General features: G+C 48.4%; 1 protein-coding gene across 3 annotated transcripts in view; it reads right to left on the bottom strand.

Annotated features, from left to right (window-relative positions):
- UBN2 (ubinuclein 2) overlaps window positions 1–19,577 on the bottom strand; it is a 363,995-nt gene that overhangs the window by 243,884 nt on the left and 100,534 nt on the right. For all 3 annotated transcript variants that reach the window (XM_063940410.1, XM_063940409.1, XM_063940411.1), the window contains one exon: window positions 10,651–10,780. In XM_063940410.1, the coding sequence (XP_063796480.1) occupies window positions 10,651–10,780 (130 nt within the window). The remainder of the gene's footprint in view (window positions 1–10,650; window positions 10,781–19,577) is intronic.

A 19,577-nucleotide genomic window follows, 5' to 3' on the forward strand; every position in this document is an offset into this window, starting at 1 on the left:
ACAGCAAAAAAACATATCCCAAAAAGAAATGCAACCATGCAGCACACAGCAAGCACGTGTTCCCTATGCAATTGAAGAAGTGGATTTTTACTGGTAAAGTTATACCCTCGAAGGTTAACTCTGTGGAGACTATGGACCTCGAAGAAGACATGTTTTCTCCTTCGTCCCCTGGGGGACGCTGGAAACACCCCAAAACAGTACTGATGAGTGGGAGCGCGCTGTGGCTGCACAAAGCCCCCTGGTGCCAAAAACTAGCATCTTTATATGCAAAGGTGTCAAAACTGTAGAATTTCACACAAATGTGCACTAGGTGGCAGCCTGACACAAATGAACAGCAGAGGTCTCCTGATATGCAGCCATGAGGCACCCGCAGACATGTTAACGTTGATGCCAGGTAACCCCTCTACTGGACATCACAGATGACAAAAGGGAGAGTTATGGTAGACTTACCTTTGTTAACGCTCTTTCTTCGAGGTCCATAGGGTCCACAGGGATAACAGTGGGGTATAGGTGGTAGGATCAGCTGCTGGGCACCATATAGTTAAGTCTTTAGATATCCCAGATGCTTCCCTATGCTCTCCCTATAACCCGCCCCCTGCAGTTTTGTAACAAGCTCAAAGCAGGAAGCAAAAGCAGAGAGAAGGAAGATGTGGTGCACAGAAGAACACACTCTCCCAGACAGGAGAAGGGAACCAGTGACCAAGGCTGCAAACCCCTATAGACCAGGTGCGTCAGGGTGGGTGCCCTGTGGACCCTATGGACCTTGAAGAAAGAGTTAACAACAGTCTACCATAACTCTCTTTCTTCTTCGGGTTCTACAGGGATAACAGTGGGATGTCCTAAAACAGCACTTCAAGGGTGGGGACGCGCCTGAGTGGACAAGAGTATCTGGCGTCCAAATGAAACATCCTGGGAGGCGACTGTATCACAGACATAGAACTAAGGTGTGGATAGAAGACCACGTAGTCACCTAGCACAATTGTTCAGCGGACGTGCCTCGGTGTACCGCCCATGATGATCCAACAGACAGTAGAATGATCAGAAATAGAAGTCGGGACTGGAAGTCCATCTTGAGAATATGATTGTGTAATTGTCAATCTAATTCATCTGGCCAGAATCTGTTTATTAGCTGGCCAACCACGTTTGTGAAAACCATAAAGAATGAAGAGGGAATCAATTTCCTTAGGGAACTAGTTTGGTCAACATACATACGGAGAGCACGAACCACATCAAAAAGTACACTCAGCACGTGAGAGATCTGAGGAGACCAAGGCCGGAACCAAAAATCCTCATTCAAATGGAAACAAGTACAGCCCTGTCCCGATGAAAATTTTGAAAAGGAGAGCGACAAGACAGAGCGCCCAAGTCAGGCACCTGTCTGGCAGATGCAATGGCCAAAAGGAATAACTTCTTAGCAGTGAGCCATTTCAGGTAAACTGTTTCCAGAGATTCAAAGGGAGCCTGTTGAAGTAGTCCTCCTCCTCCTAGTCCTCCTCCTAGTCCTAGTCCTCCTCCTCCTCCTCCTAGTCCTCGTCCTAGTCCTCGTCCTAGTCCTCCTCCTCCTCCTAGTTCTCCTCCTCCTAATCCTCCTAGTCCTCGTCCTCCTCCTAGTCCTTCCTAGTCCTCCTCCTAGTCCTCCTCCTCCTCCTAGTCCTCCTCCTCCTCCTCGTCCTCCTCCTCCTCCTCGTCCTCCTCCTCCTCCTCGTCCTCCTCCTCCTCCTCGTCCTCCTCCTCCTCCTCGTCCTCCTAGTCCTCCTCCTCCTAGTCCTCCTCCTCCTAGTCCTCCTCCTCCTAGTCCTCCTCCTCCTAGTCCTAGTCCTCCTCCTAGTCCTAGTCCTCCTCCTCGTCCTAGTCCTCCTCCTCGTCCTAGTCCTCCTCCTCGTCCTAGTCCTCCTCCTCGTCCTAGTCCTCCTCCTCCATTTATATGGCGCCACAAGGGTTCCGCAGCGCCCAATTACAGAGTACATAAATAATCAAACAGGAACACAGCAACTTACAGTTGATGACAGTATAGGACAAGTACAGGGTAAATAAACAGTTACATCAGTATATGACACTTGAATAAGTATCAGGTGGCAGAAGACTGCTGGATGTGGTACAGTTGAAGATTATTAAAGTAAGACAAATGATAAGCACATGAGCGAAGAGGGCCCTGCTCGTGAGAGCTTACAATCTAAAGGGGAGGGGTAGACAGACAGGGGTGACACAGATGGGGTACATAGAGAGCGTAGAACAGAGAGTTAGGATGAGATTTGGCTGGGTTTGGTGAAGAAGTGGGTCTTGAGAGCCCGTTTGAAGTTTTGTAGAGAGGTGGAGAGGTATAGGAGCAATTCTGCGTTGAAACCACACTGATGAGGCTGAGCTATGGACTTTTAGAGAAGCAGGGCAAAGGCCTAATCTCCGTTGGAGGAAGGCCAGAATCCTGGAGATCCGGAAAACCACAGAGTCATAATGTCTGGAAGCACACCACTTTAAGTAGTATGCCAAATCCTGTAGTATATGCCGGCAGAGGCTGGCTTCCGGGCCTTAAGCATGGTTTCCATGACAGGGCAAGAAAAGCCTTTTGGATTCAACAAAGAGACGTGGCAGGTCTGGGTGCAGACACGTGCCCTGAGACAGGAGGTTGTGGTGCAGAGGAAGTGGAAGAGGGACTCCCACTGAGTGTCCTTGTAGGTCTGAGAACCAATGACGTCTGGGCCACGCTGGGGCTCATACAATGAGGTTGCCGCCTCCTTGTTTGAATTTAAACCGAACCCTTGGCAATAGGGATACTGGAGGAAATACGTACGAGACGGAAAGTCCACTTGATGGAAAGGGCGTCCACCAATGCTGCTTGCGGATCCCTGGATAGGGATCCATACACAGGAACTTTGTGGTTCTATCTCGACATCCGGGAAACCCAACTTGTCCACTAGATGTTGAAAGACTTCCGGATGCAAGGACCCTTCTCCTGCATGGACGTCCCAATGACTAAGGAAGTCTGCTTCCCAGTTGAGGGTGCCTGAAATGCACACTGTAGAGATAGCTGGAAGGTGACGTTCTGTCCATAGGAGAATGTGAGCCACTTCCTACATCGCCATTTGGCTGTGAGTGCCGCCCTGATTGAGATAATCCACTGCGGTGGCGTTGATGGACTGAACCTAACAGGCTGGCCGTGAAGAGGTTGCACCAGAGATAAGAGCTTTGAACACAGCTCTCAGTTCCAGGACTTTCATCAGGATACAGGACTCTGACAGCGTCCAATGCCCCTGAAACGAGTGTTGACCTGTTACTGCTACCCAACCGCGGAGGTTGCCATCCGTGGGTAGAATTACCCAGTCCAAGCTAAATGGCTCAGGAGGCACTGGCTAGCACCAGAGCCAGATTTACACACAATATATGAGCCAAAGGGTACATCTGGGCATTATACACATGTACAGCAGTATAAACTCCTGGAAATTTGTTGAGTTTTGATCAGGGATGTGCAGAAAAGATAGGAAGGTGAGGCACTGCCTCACCTGCCATAGACTTTTTACTCCAGAGTTTTGTCTATAAAAATAATTAGAATAATACAAAGAAGATACTTCAAACAAATTCTTTGTATTTTTCATATACTTTATACAGTCAAAACTCTGACTCAAACGATAGTATGACAGGAAAGGCTCTGCCTCACCGCACCGCACGTCACTGACAAGTGTAGGTAGCTGCTTGCTGTATGTAAGCCTAGTATGACATGCAATTGTCAGACATCAGAGGGTAATTCCTCCTCTAGGGCGTGCAGCCATGAGTCTATGGCTTTAGCGGCCTAGAAGGCAACCACTGTTGGTCTGGTGACAGACAATACGTCTATCAGTGGGATCCTTTAGGGAGGCAAGCGTAGCAAGAGGCAGAATAGACAGTCTAACCAGACGTGCAATGTGGGAATCTACTGGAGGGGTAGTTTCCCATTTAGCACAAACCTCTGTGGGAATGGGGTAATGGAAGGCAAACCGTATAGACACAGGGAACTTTTTTCCTGGATTTTTCAGTGTTCCATTCTGATGTACATAAGATGGTTAGAATGAGGGAATTCAGACTTCATAATCTTTTGTCGCTTAAAAGCATCCGTTTTCTTAGCCACCGAGTCAGGCTCATCCTCAGTTATCTGGAAGATGTGTTTAATAGCCTCAATTAAAGGAGCCAACTCCACTAAGGTAGGGGAATCATCTGCAGGAATCAGTGACAGACTGTGTGTCTTCCCCTTCATCAGCTGATAACTCATCTCAGTCTGATACAGCGGTGGACTGAGAGGTGGGGGTCCGTGTAGTGAATCAAGAGGATAGTTTAGTCCCAGGTAACATCCTTTGTAAGGCTAGAGAAGATTGACCTAAGCTCTGAACAGTAATATTCAGTTTATCCACCCAAGGGAGGTTAGCTACAGGGACACTATTTGGCAGTGCCAACATAGGGTGTCCCATAGAGGAAGTTAACCGATCCTCTAACGTACCCAGTAACTGAGAGAAAGAAGCCCATTGGGGTTCTTGAGTAGGTGCTGGGGATGTGGACTGGGCAGGAGGTGTATAGCAATTTACACAAAGTCCATCTTGCGAGACATCCTGAGCAGTTAACCCTGCATTGCACAATCTAAGTGACTGCATCACTGGGGTGTCAGGCCGTTTGTGACTTTCACCCTTGGCAGGCACAGCTGCAGTAACAAGGAGATACTCACACACACAGTAATATACTAGAAGGGTGTGACAGCATGATGCAGTGTGTGACAATGTTAAGCAGGAACGCTGAAACAATTAAGAATTATCCCTGAAAATAATTGGTATTACAGAAAGAAAAAGACAGATAGATATAAATATGCAAAGCTGAAGAGAGATTTTCAGACAGCAGAAAACTAACACAAGTCACATACAATGCAAAGAAATACAATGTATAACTGAAAAGAGCACTCTATCACCTACTCAGCTTTGGTTGTCAGCAGGTAGGATTCAGTGATGTAAAAAATAGGATTTTAATTATCTACCGGTAAATCCTTTTCTCGTAGTCCGTAGAGGATGCTGGGGTCCATTTTAGTACCATGGGGTATAGACAGTTCCACAAGAGCCTTCGGCACTAAGACTTTTTAACAGTGTGAACTGGCTCCTCCCTCTATGCCCCTCCTCCAGACCTCAGTATAGGAACTGTGCCCGAGGAGACGGACATCTTCGAGAGAAGAATTTACATTAAACTAGTGGCAAGATTCACAATAGCTCACACCATACAAAAAACCATGTCGCCTAACATGGCTTTCAACATAACCCATGCATAACGCAACAGCTGTGAACATCTTAAACACATGAGAACCTGTGTAAAAAGATAAAACGTAATTCTGCAGGAAAAATGAGCACTGGGCGGGCGCCCAGCATCCTCTACGGACTACGAGAAAAGGATTTACCAGTAGGTAATTAAAATCCTATTTTCTCTTACGTCCTAGAGGATGCTGGGGTCCACATTAGTACCATGGGGATGTAACAAAGCTCCCAGATCGGGAGGGAGAGCGCGGACCCTCCTGCAGAACTGTGACTGAACTTCAGATCATCAGAGGCCAAAGTATCGAACTTTTAAAACTTTGCGTGTTCGACCCTGACCAAGTTGCAGCTCGGCAATGTTGCAGTGCCGAGACACCCCGTGCAGCCGCCCAGGAAGACCCCACCTTACAAGTAGAGTGGGCCTAAACAGATTTTGGACACTGCAGTGCTGCCATAGAATAAGCGTGCTGGATAGTGAACCAAATCCAGCGAGAAAAAGTCTGCTTAGAAGCAGGACACCCAATTTTCTTGGGATCATAGAGGACAAACAGTCTCTGACTTTCTGTGACGAGAAGTTCTCTTCACATATTACAGAGCCCTTAAAACATCCAAGGACTTTGATGTAATTGAGAAGTCAGTAGCCACTGGCACCACAATAGGCTGGTTGATATGAAATGCCGACACAACCTTCGGAAGAAACGGTTGATGTGTCCGGAGCTCAGCTCTATCTTCGTGGAAGATCAAGTAAGGGCTTTTACAGGATAAAGCCCCCAATTCGGACACGCGTCTAGCAGAAGTTAAGGCCAACAACGTGACCGCCTTCCATGTAAGAAATCTGACCTCAACCTCCTGTAGAGGCTCAAACAAATCAGACTGGAGGAACTGCAACACCACGTTAAGGTCCCAAGGCACCATAGGCGGTACAAAGGGAGGTTGGATGTGCAGAACTCCCTTCAAAAAAGTCTGAACCTCAGCGAGGGCAGCCAATTGTTTTTGAAAGAAAATGGATAGGGCCGAAATCTGGACCTTCACAGATCCTAACCTCAGGCCCACATCCACATCTGCTTGCAGGAAGAGATAACGTCCAAGTTGAAACTCCACCGTAGGAAACTTTGTGGATTCACACCAAGAGACATATTTCTTCCAAATACGATGGTAATGTTTAGACGTTACCCCTTTCCTAGCCTGTATGAGGGTAGGAATGACCTTCTTCGGAATGCCCTTTCGAGCAAGTATCAGGCGCTCAACTTCCATGCCGTCAAGTCTTGATAGGCGAACGGCCCCTGCTGCAGCCGGTCCTCCCGAAGAGGAAGAGGCCTCTGTTCTTCTTGCAGTAGATACAGAAGGTCCGCGTACCAAGCCCTTCTTGGCCAGTCAGGAGCAATGAGGATCGCTTGAACCCTTGTTCTCCTTATTAGCTTTTAGGATTCTTGGGATGAGTGGGAGTGGTGGAAACACGTACACTGACTGGAACACCCACGGAGACACCAGGGCGTCCACTGCCACTGCCTGTGGGTCCCTCGACCTGGAACAATAACGTCAAAGCTTCTTGTTGAGATGAGAGGCCATCATGTCTATTTGGGGAAATCCCCAAAGATCTGTTATTTCCTTAAATACCTCCGGATGGAGATCGTGTCTGCTGAGGAAGTCTGGTTCCCAGTTGTCTACTCCCGGAATGAAGATGGCCGACAGCGCCAACGCATGTATTTCTGTCCAGAAGAGTATTCTTGTCACCTCTGACATTGCCGCTCTGCTCTTCGTTCCGCCCTGTCGGTTTATGTAAACCACTGTAGTTACGTTCTCCGACTGCCCTTGAATGGCCCGATTTCTTAGAAGAGGGGCCGCCTGAAGACCGTTGTAGACGGCTCTTAGTTCCAGGATGTTGATGGGCAGGCCGGCTTCCAGGTTTGACCACCGTCCTTGGAAGGTCACTCCTTGAGTGACTGCTCCCCAGCCTCGAATTCTCGCATATGTGGTTAGAAGGACTCATTCCTGAATCCAAAACCTGTGGCCCTCCAGAAGGTGAGGTAATTGTAACCACCAGAGGAGCGAAATCCTGGCCCTCGGCGACGGACAAATTCTCTGGTGCATGTGGAGATGAGATCCCAACCACTTGTTCAGGAGATCCAGTTGGAAGGTCCGAGCGTGGAACCTCCCGTACTGGAGAGTCTCATAAGAGGCCACCATCTTTCCCACCAGGCGAACGCATTGATGACCCGACACCCGGGCTGGCTTCAGGACATCCCTGACCATAGTTTGTATCACCAACGCCTTTTCCTGCGGAAGAAACACCTTCTGCACTTCTGTGTCCAGGATCATTCCCAGAAAGGACAACCTCTGGGTTGGTTCCAAATGTGACTTTGGAAGGCTCAGAATCCAACCTTGCCTCTTGAGGTGGAGTGTTGTGAGAACAATGGACTGCAGCAGCTTCTCCTTGGACGATTCCTTCATCAGCAGATCGTCCAGATAGGGAATGATGTTCACCCCTTGTTTGCGGAGGAGTACCATCATTTCTGCCATCACCTTGGTCAACACCCTTGGTGTTGTGAAGAGGCCGAATGGCAGGGCCTGGAACTGGAAATGACAGTCCAGCAATGCGAAACGGAGATAAGCCTGATGCAGCAGCCAGATCGGAATGTGAAGGTACGCATCCTTGATATCCAGGGATACCAGGAATTCTCCTTCTTCCAGACCAGATATCACTGCCCTGAGAGACTCCATCTTGAACTCCTTTAGAAAGGGATTCAATGATTTTAGGTTCAGCTTGGGCCTGACCGAACCATCCGGTTTCGGTACCACGAATAGGTTCGAATAGTAACCTGTGGCCTGCGCAGGGGGAGGAACTGGCACAATGACCTGTGCCTCCATCAGCTTTTGGACAGATTCTTGTAGTACGGTGCTGTCTAAGCCTGATTTGAAAAAACGATGAGGAGGGAGAATTTGAAATTCCAGCCTGTATCCCTGGGATACAATATCTATCACCCAGGAATCCAGGCCGGACGATAACCAGACGTGACTGAAGTGTCTAAGTCTTGCTCCCACCGGGCCGTCATGCGGAGGACTTTGGCATACCTGATGCAGGCTTTTGTTCCTGGGAACCTGCAGCGGCAGGTTTCTTGGACTTAAATCAACCTCCTGTAAAGGTGGTATTGGACACTTTGGCCTTTCTAGGCTTGTTAGGTCGAAAGGGCTGTGTTGCAGATGAAGAGAAGGATTTCTTCGGGAGCAGGTGCTGCTGAGATAAGAAACGGAGTCTTACCCGCTGTAGCCGTGGATATCCACGCGTCTAGAGCTTCCCCAAAGAGCCTGACCTGTATAGGGTAGGGACTCTACACTTTTTCTGGATTCAGCGTCGGCCGACCACTAGCGCAGCCACAGTCCCCGACGAGCTGAAACAGACATGGAAGAGATTCCCGCATCCATGGAACCCAGGTCTTTCATGGATTCTACCATAAAACCTGCTGAATCATGTATGTTGCGTAAATATAATGCAACATCATCCCTATCCATCGTATTCAAATCCTCAAGTAAGGTAGTCGACCACTTTACTATTGCCTTTGCAATCCATGCACTAGCAATAGTGGGACGTAATAGGACCCCTGAAGCAGTGTACATTGATTTAAGTGTGTTATAAATTTTTCTATCGCCCGACTCCTTTAAGGCGGTAGATCCTGGAACAGGCAAAACCACCTTCTTTGAGAGTCTGGACACAGATGCGTCAACAATCGGCGGGTTTTCCCAATTTTTCCTATCCTCCTCAGGGAAAGGAAACGCCACCAGTAACCTTTTAGGGACCTGGAATTTTTTCTCAGGGTTTTCCCATGCTTTCTCAAATATAGCATTCAATTCCTTTGACGCAGGGAAGGTTAGCGAAGCTTTCTAATTTTCAGTGAAAAAAGCCTCCTCAACCTGCTCAGGTGTGGTATCATTAACATTCAACACATCCCTAATAGCCTCTATCAACAATTGCACCCCCTTTGCAAGAGATGCGGACCCCCGCAACACATCCCCATCACCGTCTGTGGTGTCAGAATCGGTATCCGTGTCGTCTTGTGTGACATGTACAAGCGCACGCTTATGGGGGTATATAGCGGAGCGTCCTGAGGTACCAGAAACCGGCCATATTGCCATAGAGTACTGTAATATCTGGGTTGCAGATTCAGTACTTGCAACAGTCAGAAATCTGAGAAATCCAAGATTTGATAGAGGAAAACCACTCCGGTTTCCTTGCTGGTATCTGTGCTAAACCAGTGCTATCCTGGATACATGGAATGGGATCATCCCTATAGGATAAATCCTCTGCAGCATATGACACAGTGTCCCTGGACATAGCTAAAGGAGGCCACCAAACACTCTATATACACACACACACAGGTGAGGGCAGATAGAGTCTCCCCCCCCCCCCCCCCCCCCCCCAAGAATGGCATGAGAAACACAGAGATGGAAGCCAACCCACACACAGCGCTTTTACCAAAGGGAGACCCCCTTGTCAGCGCTGACTGTGCACCATAATAGGTCACACAGTCGTATTACAGCCCCCCCTTCTACAACCCCCTGGTGCCGTGTACAGCTAGCTGGAGTTGCTGTGGAGGGACCTGTTCTCCTTCTCAGCACTGTGCTGGCAGGAAAATGGCGCTGAAACGCTGCTGGGTCCGCTCTGAGGAGAAGCTCCGCCCCCTTAATGGCACTGTCTTCCCGCTCTTCATGGATTATACTGACCTGAGGAATTAGTGCTGGCTGAGATCCGAGGACCCCGACAGGCTTCTGGACCAGTGTAGGGGGTAAGCGCTGGCCCAGGGCACCCCTCACAGCGCCGCATCATGTACAGCTGAGCCTTCCCAGGAGCGCAGTTAATACTGCGCTCCCTCCCCCTCTGCCACCATCTTCAAACCGGCCCCCCGCTTTCTAGGGGGGTTGGTGTCTCACTCGCCACTTCTTCAACTCTGTAAGGGGTTGGCAGCATGCTGCTGGGGCGAGCGATCCCCTGTGGTGGGGAGCGATCCGACCCCTCTGGTGCTCAATGTCCAGTCAGCGGAGACAGTGGCTCAGACCACACATGGAGGACACTGCTCCCCCCCCCCCCCCCCTCCCTCACTGCAGGAAGGCTGTTGCTAGCAGCCTCCCTGTAAAATAAACTCTAAATTAAACTTTTCTAGAAAAGCTCTATAGAGCTCCCCTAGCTGTGACCGGCTCCTCCGGGCACATTTTCTAAAGTGAGTCTGGTAGGAGGGGCATAGAGGGAGGAGCCAGCCCACACTCTCAAACTCTTAAAGTGCCAATGGCTCCTGGTGGCTGTCTATACCCCATGGTACTAATGTGGACCCCAGCATCCTCTAGGACGTAAGAGAAAGGTTGATAAACAATTGGTAAGTTGGTGTTGCCACATTAGTGATACCTGTATGTGGAAGTGTAGTTTTTTCAAACGCTTGACAAGAGTATCCTTTGTGCATGGTACAAATGCTTCAATATAACCATATACCACGTTCCTATTTGATGGGCTTAGTTCCAGCAGCTGCAGCTCAATGCTGCAGAGAAAACAAAAAAACAAAAACAGAACAGACAGGATTAATACCTTTCTGCAACAAAACACTTCCATATTTCATAATCTAGCACCAAATAAGAAACATTGTATACTAAAATTACAGTCTTTTCCTGCAGCTCAGAAATGACAATTAGCAGGATGTAATGGCGTCCGAGTTTGCGGGAGGTGCGGGATGCCAGCTGAGCTGACTTTTTCTTTTTTTTCTTGTAAAGTAGCAATCATTTACAAATTACATAATTACATTTTTATCAAAATCTTTTATTTATGTGGCACGCCAAGGGATCTGCAGCACCTAAGTAGACAAACAAATGAGCAAAAGAAAAAAATAAGATTTCAAACCTACCGGTAAATCTTTTTCTCCTAGTCCGTAGAGAATGCTGGGGACTTCGTAAGGACCATGGGGTATAGACTGGCTCCGCATGAGACATTGGCACTATAAAAAACTTTAGATGGGTGTGCACCGGCTCCTCCCTCTATGCCCCTCCTCCAGACCTCAGTTAGAGAAACTGTGCCCAGAGAAGACGGACAGTACGAGGAAAGGATTTTTGTTAATCTAAGGGCAAGATTCATACCAGCCCACACTATCCACACCGTATAACATGGAATATACGCAACCAGTTAACAGTATGAACAAAACAGCATCAGCCAAAGACTGATCTTAACTGTAACATAACCCTTATGTAAGCAATAACTATATACAAGCCTTGCAGAAATATGTCCGCACTGGGACGGGCGGCCCAGCATCCTCTACGGACTAGGAGATAAAGATTTACCGGTAGGTTTAAAATCTTATTTTCTCTTACGTCCTAGAGGATGCTGGGGACTCCGTAAGGACCATGGGGATTATACCAAAGCTCCAGACCGGGCGGGAGAGTGCGGATGACTCTGCAGCACCGATTGAGCAAACATGAGGTCCTCCTCAGCCAAGGTATCAAACTTATAGAATTTAGCAAAAGTGTTTGAACCCGACCAAGTAGCCGCTCGACAAAGCTGTAATGCAGAGACGCCTCGGGCAGCCGCCCAAGAAGAGCCCACCTTCCTAGTGGAATGGGCCTTTACAGAGTTTGGTACCGGCAATCCAGCCGTAGAATGAGCCTGCTGAATCGTGTTACAGATCCAGCGAGCAATAGTCTGCTTAGAAGCAGGAGCGCCAACCTTGTTGGCTGCATACAGGATAAACAGTGCCTCTGTTTTCCGAACGCGAGCCGTCCTGGCTATATACATTTTTAAGGCCCTGACTACATCAAGGGACTTGGAATCCTCCAAGTCATTCATAGCCACAGGTACCACAATAGGTCGGTTCATATGAAACCACCTTAGGCAAAAATGGAGGACGAGTCCTTAATTCTGCTCTATCCACATGGAAAATCAGACAGGGGTTTTTGTGAGACAAAGCCGCCAATTCAGACACCCGCCTTGCGGTGCCAAGGCCAACAACATGACCACCTTCCAAGTGAGAAATATTAATTCAACCGTTTGAAGAGGTTCAAACCAGTGAGATTTTAGGAACTGTAACACCACGTTAAGGTCCCATGGTGCCACTGGAGGCACAAAAGGAGGCTGTATGTGCAGCACTACCTTTACAAAAGTCTGGACTTCTGGGAGAGAAGCCAATTCCTTCTGAAAGAAAATTGATAGGGCCGAAATCTGTACCTTAATGGAGCCTAATTTAGGCCCATATCCACTCCTGTCCGTAGAAAGTGGAGAAAACGGCACAGATGGAAAAACTTCCGTTGGAGCATTCTTGGATTCACACCAAGATACATACTTTCTGCAGATACGGTGATAATGTTTCGCCGTCACCTCCTTTCTAGCCTTTATCAGAGTAGGGATGACTTCTTCAGGAATGCCTTTCCCAGCTAGGATTCGGTGTTCAACCGCCATGCCGTCAAACGTAACCGCGGTAAGTCTTGGAACACGCAGGGCCCCTGTTGCAACAGGTCCTCTCTGAGAGGAAGAGGCCACGGATCTTCTGTGAGCATTTCCTGAAGAACGAAATACCAGGCCCTTCGAGGCCAATCCGGAACAATGAGTATTGTTCGCACTCTTTTTCGTCTTATTATTATCAGTATCTTTGAGATGAGTGGAAGAGGAGGGAACACATAGACCGACTGAAACACCCACGGTGTCACCAGGGCATCCGCTGCTACTGCCTGAGGGTCCCTTGACCTGGCACAATACCTCCGAAGCTTCTTGTTGAGGCGTGACGCCATCATGTCTATTTGAGGAAGTCCCCAATTACTTGTTATCTCTGCAAAAACTTCTTGATGAAGTCCCCACTCTCCTGGATGGAGATAGTGTCTGCTGAGGAAGTCTGCTTCCCAGTTGTCCACTCCCGGAATGAAGACTGCTGCCAAAGCGCTTATGTGATTTTCTGCCCAGAGAAGAATCCTGGTGGCTTCCGCCATTGCCACTCTGCTCCTTGTTCCGCCTTGGCGGTTTACATGAGCCACGGCTGTGACGTTGTCTGATTGAATCAGAACCGGTAGGTCGCGAAGAAGATTCTCCGCTTGACGTAGGCAGTTGTATATGGCCCTCAATTCCAGTACGCGTATGTGTAGACAAGCCTCCTGGCTTGACCTTATTCCCTGAAAATTTCTTCCTTGTGTGACTGCTCCCCATCCTCGGAGGCTCGCGTCCGTGGTCACCAGAACCCAGTCTTGAAAGTTGAACCTGCGACCCTCTAGAAGGTGAGCACTCTGCAGCCACCACAGGAGAGACACCCTGGCCCTGGGGGACAGGCTTATTTTCTGATGAATTTGAAGATGGGACCCGGACCACTTGTCCAGAAGGTCCCACTGAAACGTCCTCGCATGAAACCTGCCGAAGGGGATGGCCTCGTAGGTCGCCACCATTTTTCCCAGTACTCGAGTGCATTGATGGACTGACACTCTTTTTGGTTTCAACAGGTCTCTGACCATGTTCTGGAGTTCCTGGGCTTTTTCCATTGGGAGAAAAACCCTCCTCAGCTGACAAAGTATCCGTCCAAGCCGCAACAGCGCTACAAACCCAAGCCGACGCTATTGCCGGTCTGAGCAAGGCACCCGTATGTGTATAAATTGATTTCAAGGTAGTTTCCTGTCTGCGATCAGCAGGATCCTTGAGGGCTGCAGTGTCTGGAGACGGTAGCGCCACCTTTTTGGACAAGCGCGTTAACGCCTTGTCCACCCTGGGTGAGGATTCCCACCGTAACCTGTCCTGCGCAGGGAACGGATACGCCATAAGAATTCTTTTGGGAATCTGCAGTTTCTTGTCTTGAGTTTCCCAAGCCTTTTCAAATAACGCGTTCAGCTCATGAGATGGGGGAAGGTTACCTCAGGTTTCTTTTCCTTAAACATGTGTACCCTCTTGTCAGCAACAGAGGGGTCATCTGTGATATGTAAAACATCCTTTATTGCAATAATCATATAATGAATACTTTTGGCCACCCCTGGGTGTAACCTCGCATCATCGTACTCGACACTGGAGTCAGAATCCGTGTCGGTATCAGTGTCTGCTACTTGGGACAGGGGACGTTTCTGAGGCCCTGAAGGGCCCTGTGACACAGTCAAAGCCATGGATTGACTTTAATGTGACTTTTAATGTTCTATCCCTGGACTCTGCTTTGTCCAACCTCTGATGTAATAAAGACACATTTGCATTTAAAACATTCAGCATATCCAACCAATCAGGTGTCGGCGTTGCCGACGGAGACACCACAATCATCTGCTCCACCTCCTCCTTAGATGAGCCTTCCGCTTCAGACATGCCGACACACGCGTACCGACACCCCCGCACACACTCAGGGATATATTTATATGGAGACAGTTACCCAATAAGGCCCTTTGGAGAGACAGAGAGAGAGTATGCCAGCACACACCCAGCGCCAACTGACACAGGAAACAAAATTCCCAAATAAAACAGCGCTTTTATATAAATATCTATATATACACTCGCTGCGCCAATTAAAAGTGCCCCCCCACCCCTCTTTTTTGCCCTCTGTCACCATGTTCAGCAGGGGAGAGTCCGGGGAGCCAGCTTCTCTGCAGTGTGCTGTGGAGAAAATGGCGCTGGTTAGTGCTGGAGGATCAAGCTCCGCCCCCTCAGCGGCGAGCTTCGGTCCCGCTCAAATTTCCAATACTGGCGGGGGATTATATAATATACTGCCTCCGCAGCATGCATATATATATATATATATATATATATATATATATATAAAAATATTAGCCAGTCCCTAGAGGTTTATTATTGCTGCCCAGGGCCCGCGCCCCCCCCCCCCCCCCGCACCCTTCAGTGCCCGCTGTGTGTGTTGTGTGTGGGAGCAATGGCGTTACCTCAGAGAAGATCTGAAGTCTTCTGCCGCCTTTAAAGTCTTCTTTCTTCTTGTACTCATCCGGCTTCTATCTTCCGGCTCTGTGAGTACGGCGGCGGCACGGCTTCGGGACGAACGGCGAGGGTGAGACCTGCGTTCCGACCCTCTGGAGCTAATGGTGTCCAGTAGCCTAAAAAGCAGAGCCTATCATTTAAGTAGGTCTGCTTCTCTCCCCTCAGTCCCACGATGCAGGGAGCCTGTTGCCAGCAGTGCTCCCTGAAAATAAAAAACCTAACAAAATTCTTTTTCAGAGAAACTCAGGAGAGCTCCCCTGTAGTGCACCCAGTCTCTTCTGGACACAGGATCTAACTGAGGTCTGGAGGAGGGGCATAGAGGGAGGAGCCAGTGCACACCCATCTAAAGTTCTTTATAGTGCCATGTCTCCTGCGGAGCCCGTCTATACCCCATGGTCCTTACGGAGTCCCCAGCATCCTCTAGGACATAAGAGAATCAATGACTTCCAGTACAAAACAATACAGGACAAGGATAGCTTATAAACATTGCTGTAGAAGCAATTATAACTATCAAATAAGCAGTGTGGTGGAAGCAAGCAAGGGTTAGATACCGTTGTAGGGAATATGGAGTAGATGATACTAAAAGCAAAGGAAGGAGAAGCACACGGGGGAAGAGGGCCCTGCTTGTAAGAGCTTGCATTCTAAAAGGTCAGGATGAGAGCTGGATGGTATTGATGAAGTGGGTCTTGAGAACCTATTTAAAGGTTTGAAGAGAGGTGGACAGTCTGATAGGGAGAGAATTCTAGATTTAGTGAGCAGCATGGGAAATTTTTCAAAGGCGGGAGTGGAAGGAAGTAATCAGTCGACAGGAGATGAGGCATACATTAATGGAAGGAAGTGGGCGGATGGGAGTGAAGGGAACAAAGGTCAGATATTTAAATGCGAGGGGATTGGGTGAGTGCTTTAATAGGGGTCTGAAGGGAAAGGAGAGCCACTGTAGGGCTTGTAGGAGCAGATGATGAGTCAGGCAGCAGCATTAAAGAGATTGGAGAGGAGAAAGGTGGAGCTATAGTAAATCAATCTGGAAATTAACAATGAGTAGATGAAGGTCTTTGTTGACTCCAGGGTGAGAAAGGTTCTTATCCTAGAAATATTTCTAAAGATTGAAACAGCAGGACTGCGAAAAAGTACTGAAAGTGTGGTTTGACAGAGGAGTCAAGGATAACTCCAACACAGCACACTTGGGGGATAGGGGTGATGGGTGTGCTGTCAACAGATCATTAAATTGTGGGAGGTGAGGTTATGCGGGAGGGTGGGAACATGTTCAGCTCAGTCTTAGGTTAAGTTTAAGAAAGCTCTGGAACATTCAGGAAGAAATAGCAGAGAGACTGTTGGAGATCCGAGTGAGGAGAAATTGGGAAAGGTCAAGGGAGAAAAAGTAAATCTGAGTGGTATCAGCCCAGAGATGTTAGAGGCCAAAAGAGCTGTGGATATCAGAGAGAACATATAAAAAAAGGGAAAATAGAAGAAGAGGTGCTAGAACAGAACCTTGGAGGAAACCTACTATTCGTGGAAGTGGAGTGAGAAGAATGATGTCACATGTAGGACAGCCAGTAGATGGTAGTAGCAAGCAAGCCAAGGTAGTGAAGGATTTGCAGGAGAGAGGTCGCAGAGAGTAGTGGCCCTTGGATTCGGCAGTAAGGAGGTCATTGCTTAGGCTTACCATACTATCCCTATAAACTGGGACACGTGAATTACAAAGATTCTGTGGCTGATTAAAACAAGGTGAAATTCAGGCTTGAAGTCAGCTGTCACAGAACCTGTGTAATTCATGTGTGTCCCAGTTTAAAGGCATAGTATGGCAAGCCTATTATTTCTGACTTTCATGAGGGCAGTTACAGTGGAGAGGAGAACACAGACACCAGACTGAAATAGGTCAAGCAGGGAGTATGAGGACAAAGGTGGTAAGGCGGTTGTAGACAATATGCTCAAGGAGTTTGGAGGCAAATGGGTGAAGAGAGGTACCCTAGATGGAGAAAGTTTGTTTAAATGAAGAGGGGACACTGCCTGATGTGAGGGAAAGATTAAAAAGAGATAGGCAAGATGTGAACAGGCGGAAGGAACGAGGAAGCAGAGAAGGCAAGAGGGCATAGGGTCAAGAAGTGAGGTGGAAGGACTGGATGAGGACCATGACTTAATCTCCAAATAAAGGGCAGTAAAAATGTCAGTTGGTGAGATTGATAGGAAGGGGTGGTCTCGTAAATGACGGGATGAAGTGCTGAAGGCACTGATGTAATAGGATGTCATGACGAATGGGATCAATTTTAAAATAAGAATTTACTTACCGATAATTCTATTTCTCGGAGTCCGTAGTGGATGCTGGGGTTCCTGAAAGGACCATGGGGAATAGCGGCTCCGCAGGAGACAGGGCACAAAAAGTAAAGCTTTAGGATCAGGTGGTGTGCACTGGCTCCTCCCCCTATGACCCTCCTCCAAGCCTCAGTTAGGATACTGTGCCCGGACGAGCGTACACAATAAGGAAGGATTTATGAATCCCGGGTAAGACTCATACCAGCCACACCAATCACACTGTACAACCTGTGATCTGAACCCAGTTAACAGTATGATAACAGCGGAGCCTCTGAAAGATGGCTCACAACAATAATAACCCGATTTTTGTAACTATGTACAAGTATTGCAGATAATCCGCACTTGGGATGGGCGCCCAGCATCCACTACGGACTCCGAGAAATAGAATTATCGGTAAGTAAATTCTTATTTTCTCTATCGTCCTAGTGGATGCTGGGGTTCCTGAAAGGACCATGGGGATTATACCAAAGCTCCCAAACGGGCGGGAGAGTGCGGATGACTCTGCAGCACCGAATGAGAGAACTCCAGGTCCTCCTTAGCCAGGTTATCAAATTTGTAGGATTTTACAAACGTGTTTGCCCCTGACTAAATAGCCGCTCGGCAAAGTTGTAAAGCCGAGACCCCTCGGGCAGCCGCCCAAGATGAGCCCACCTTCCTTGTGGAATGGGCATTTACATATTTTGGCTGTGGCAGGCCTGCCACAGAATGTGCAAGCTGAATTGTATTACACATCCAACTAGCAAAAGTCTGCTTAGAAGCAAGAGCACCCAGTTTGTTGGGTGCATACAGGATAACAGCAAGTCAGTTTTCCTGACTCCAGCCGTCCTGGAACCTATATTTTCAGGGCCCTGACCACATCTAGCAACTTGGAGTCCTCCAAGTCCGTAGTAGGCGCAAGACACCACAATAAGCTGGTTCAGGTGAAACACTGACACCACCTTAGGGAGAGAACTGGGGACGAGTCCGCAGCTCTGCCCTGTCCGAATGGACAAACAGATATGGGCTTTTTTGAGAAAAAAACCACCAATTTGACACTCGCCTGGTCCAGGCCAGGTCCAAGAGCATGTTCACTTTTCATGTGAGATGCTTCAAATCCACAGATTTGACTGGTTTTAAACCAATGTGTTTTGAGGAATCCCAGAACTACGTTGAGATCCCACAGTGCCACTGGAGGCACAAAAGGGGGTTGTATATGCAATACTCCCTTGACAAACTTCTGGACTTCAGGAACTGAAGCCAATTCTTTCTAGAAGAAAAATCGACAGGGCCGAAATTTGAACCTTAATGGACCCCAATTTGAGGCCCATAGACACTCCTGTTTGCAGGAAATGCAGGAATCGACCGAGTTGAAATTTCTTCGTGGGGCCTTCCTGGCCTCACACCACGCAACATATTTTCGCCACATGTGGTGATAATGTTGTGCGGTCACCTCCTTTCTGGCTTTGACCAGGGTAGGAATGACCTCTTCCTGAATGCCTTTTCCCTTAGGATCCGGCGTTCCACCGCCATGCCGTCAAACGCAGCTGCGGTAAGTCTTGGAACAGACATGGTACTTGCTGAAACAAGTCCCTTCTTAGCGGCAGAGGCCATAAGTCCTCTGTGAGCATCTCTTGAAGTTCCGGGTACCAAGTCCTTCTTGGCCAATCCGGAGCCATGAGTATAGTTCTTACTCCTCTACGTCTTATAATTCTCAGTACCTTAGGTATGAAAAGCAGAGGATGGAACACATACACCGACTGGTACACCCACGGTGTTACCAGAACGTCCACAGCTATTGCCTGAGGGTCTCTTAACCTGGCGCAATACCTGTCCCGTTATTTGTTCAGACGGGACGCCATCATGTCCACCTTTGGTAATTCCCAACGGTTTACAATCATGTGGAAAACTTCCCCATGAAGTTCCCACTCTGCCGGGTGGAGGTCGTGCCTACTGAGGAAGTCTGCTTCCCAGTTTCCATTCCCGGAATGAAACACTGCTGACAGTGCTATCACATGATTTTCCGCCCAGCGAAAAGTCCTTGCAGTTTTTGCCACTGCCCTCCTGCTTCTTGTGCCGCCCTGTCTATTTACGTGGGCGACTGCCGTGATGTTTTATCCCACTGGATC

Source organism: Pseudophryne corroboree, chromosome 9, assembly GCF_028390025.1.
Source record: "Pseudophryne corroboree isolate aPseCor3 chromosome 9, aPseCor3.hap2, whole genome shotgun sequence".
Lineage (NCBI taxonomy): Eukaryota > Metazoa > Chordata > Amphibia > Anura > Myobatrachidae > Pseudophryne > Pseudophryne corroboree.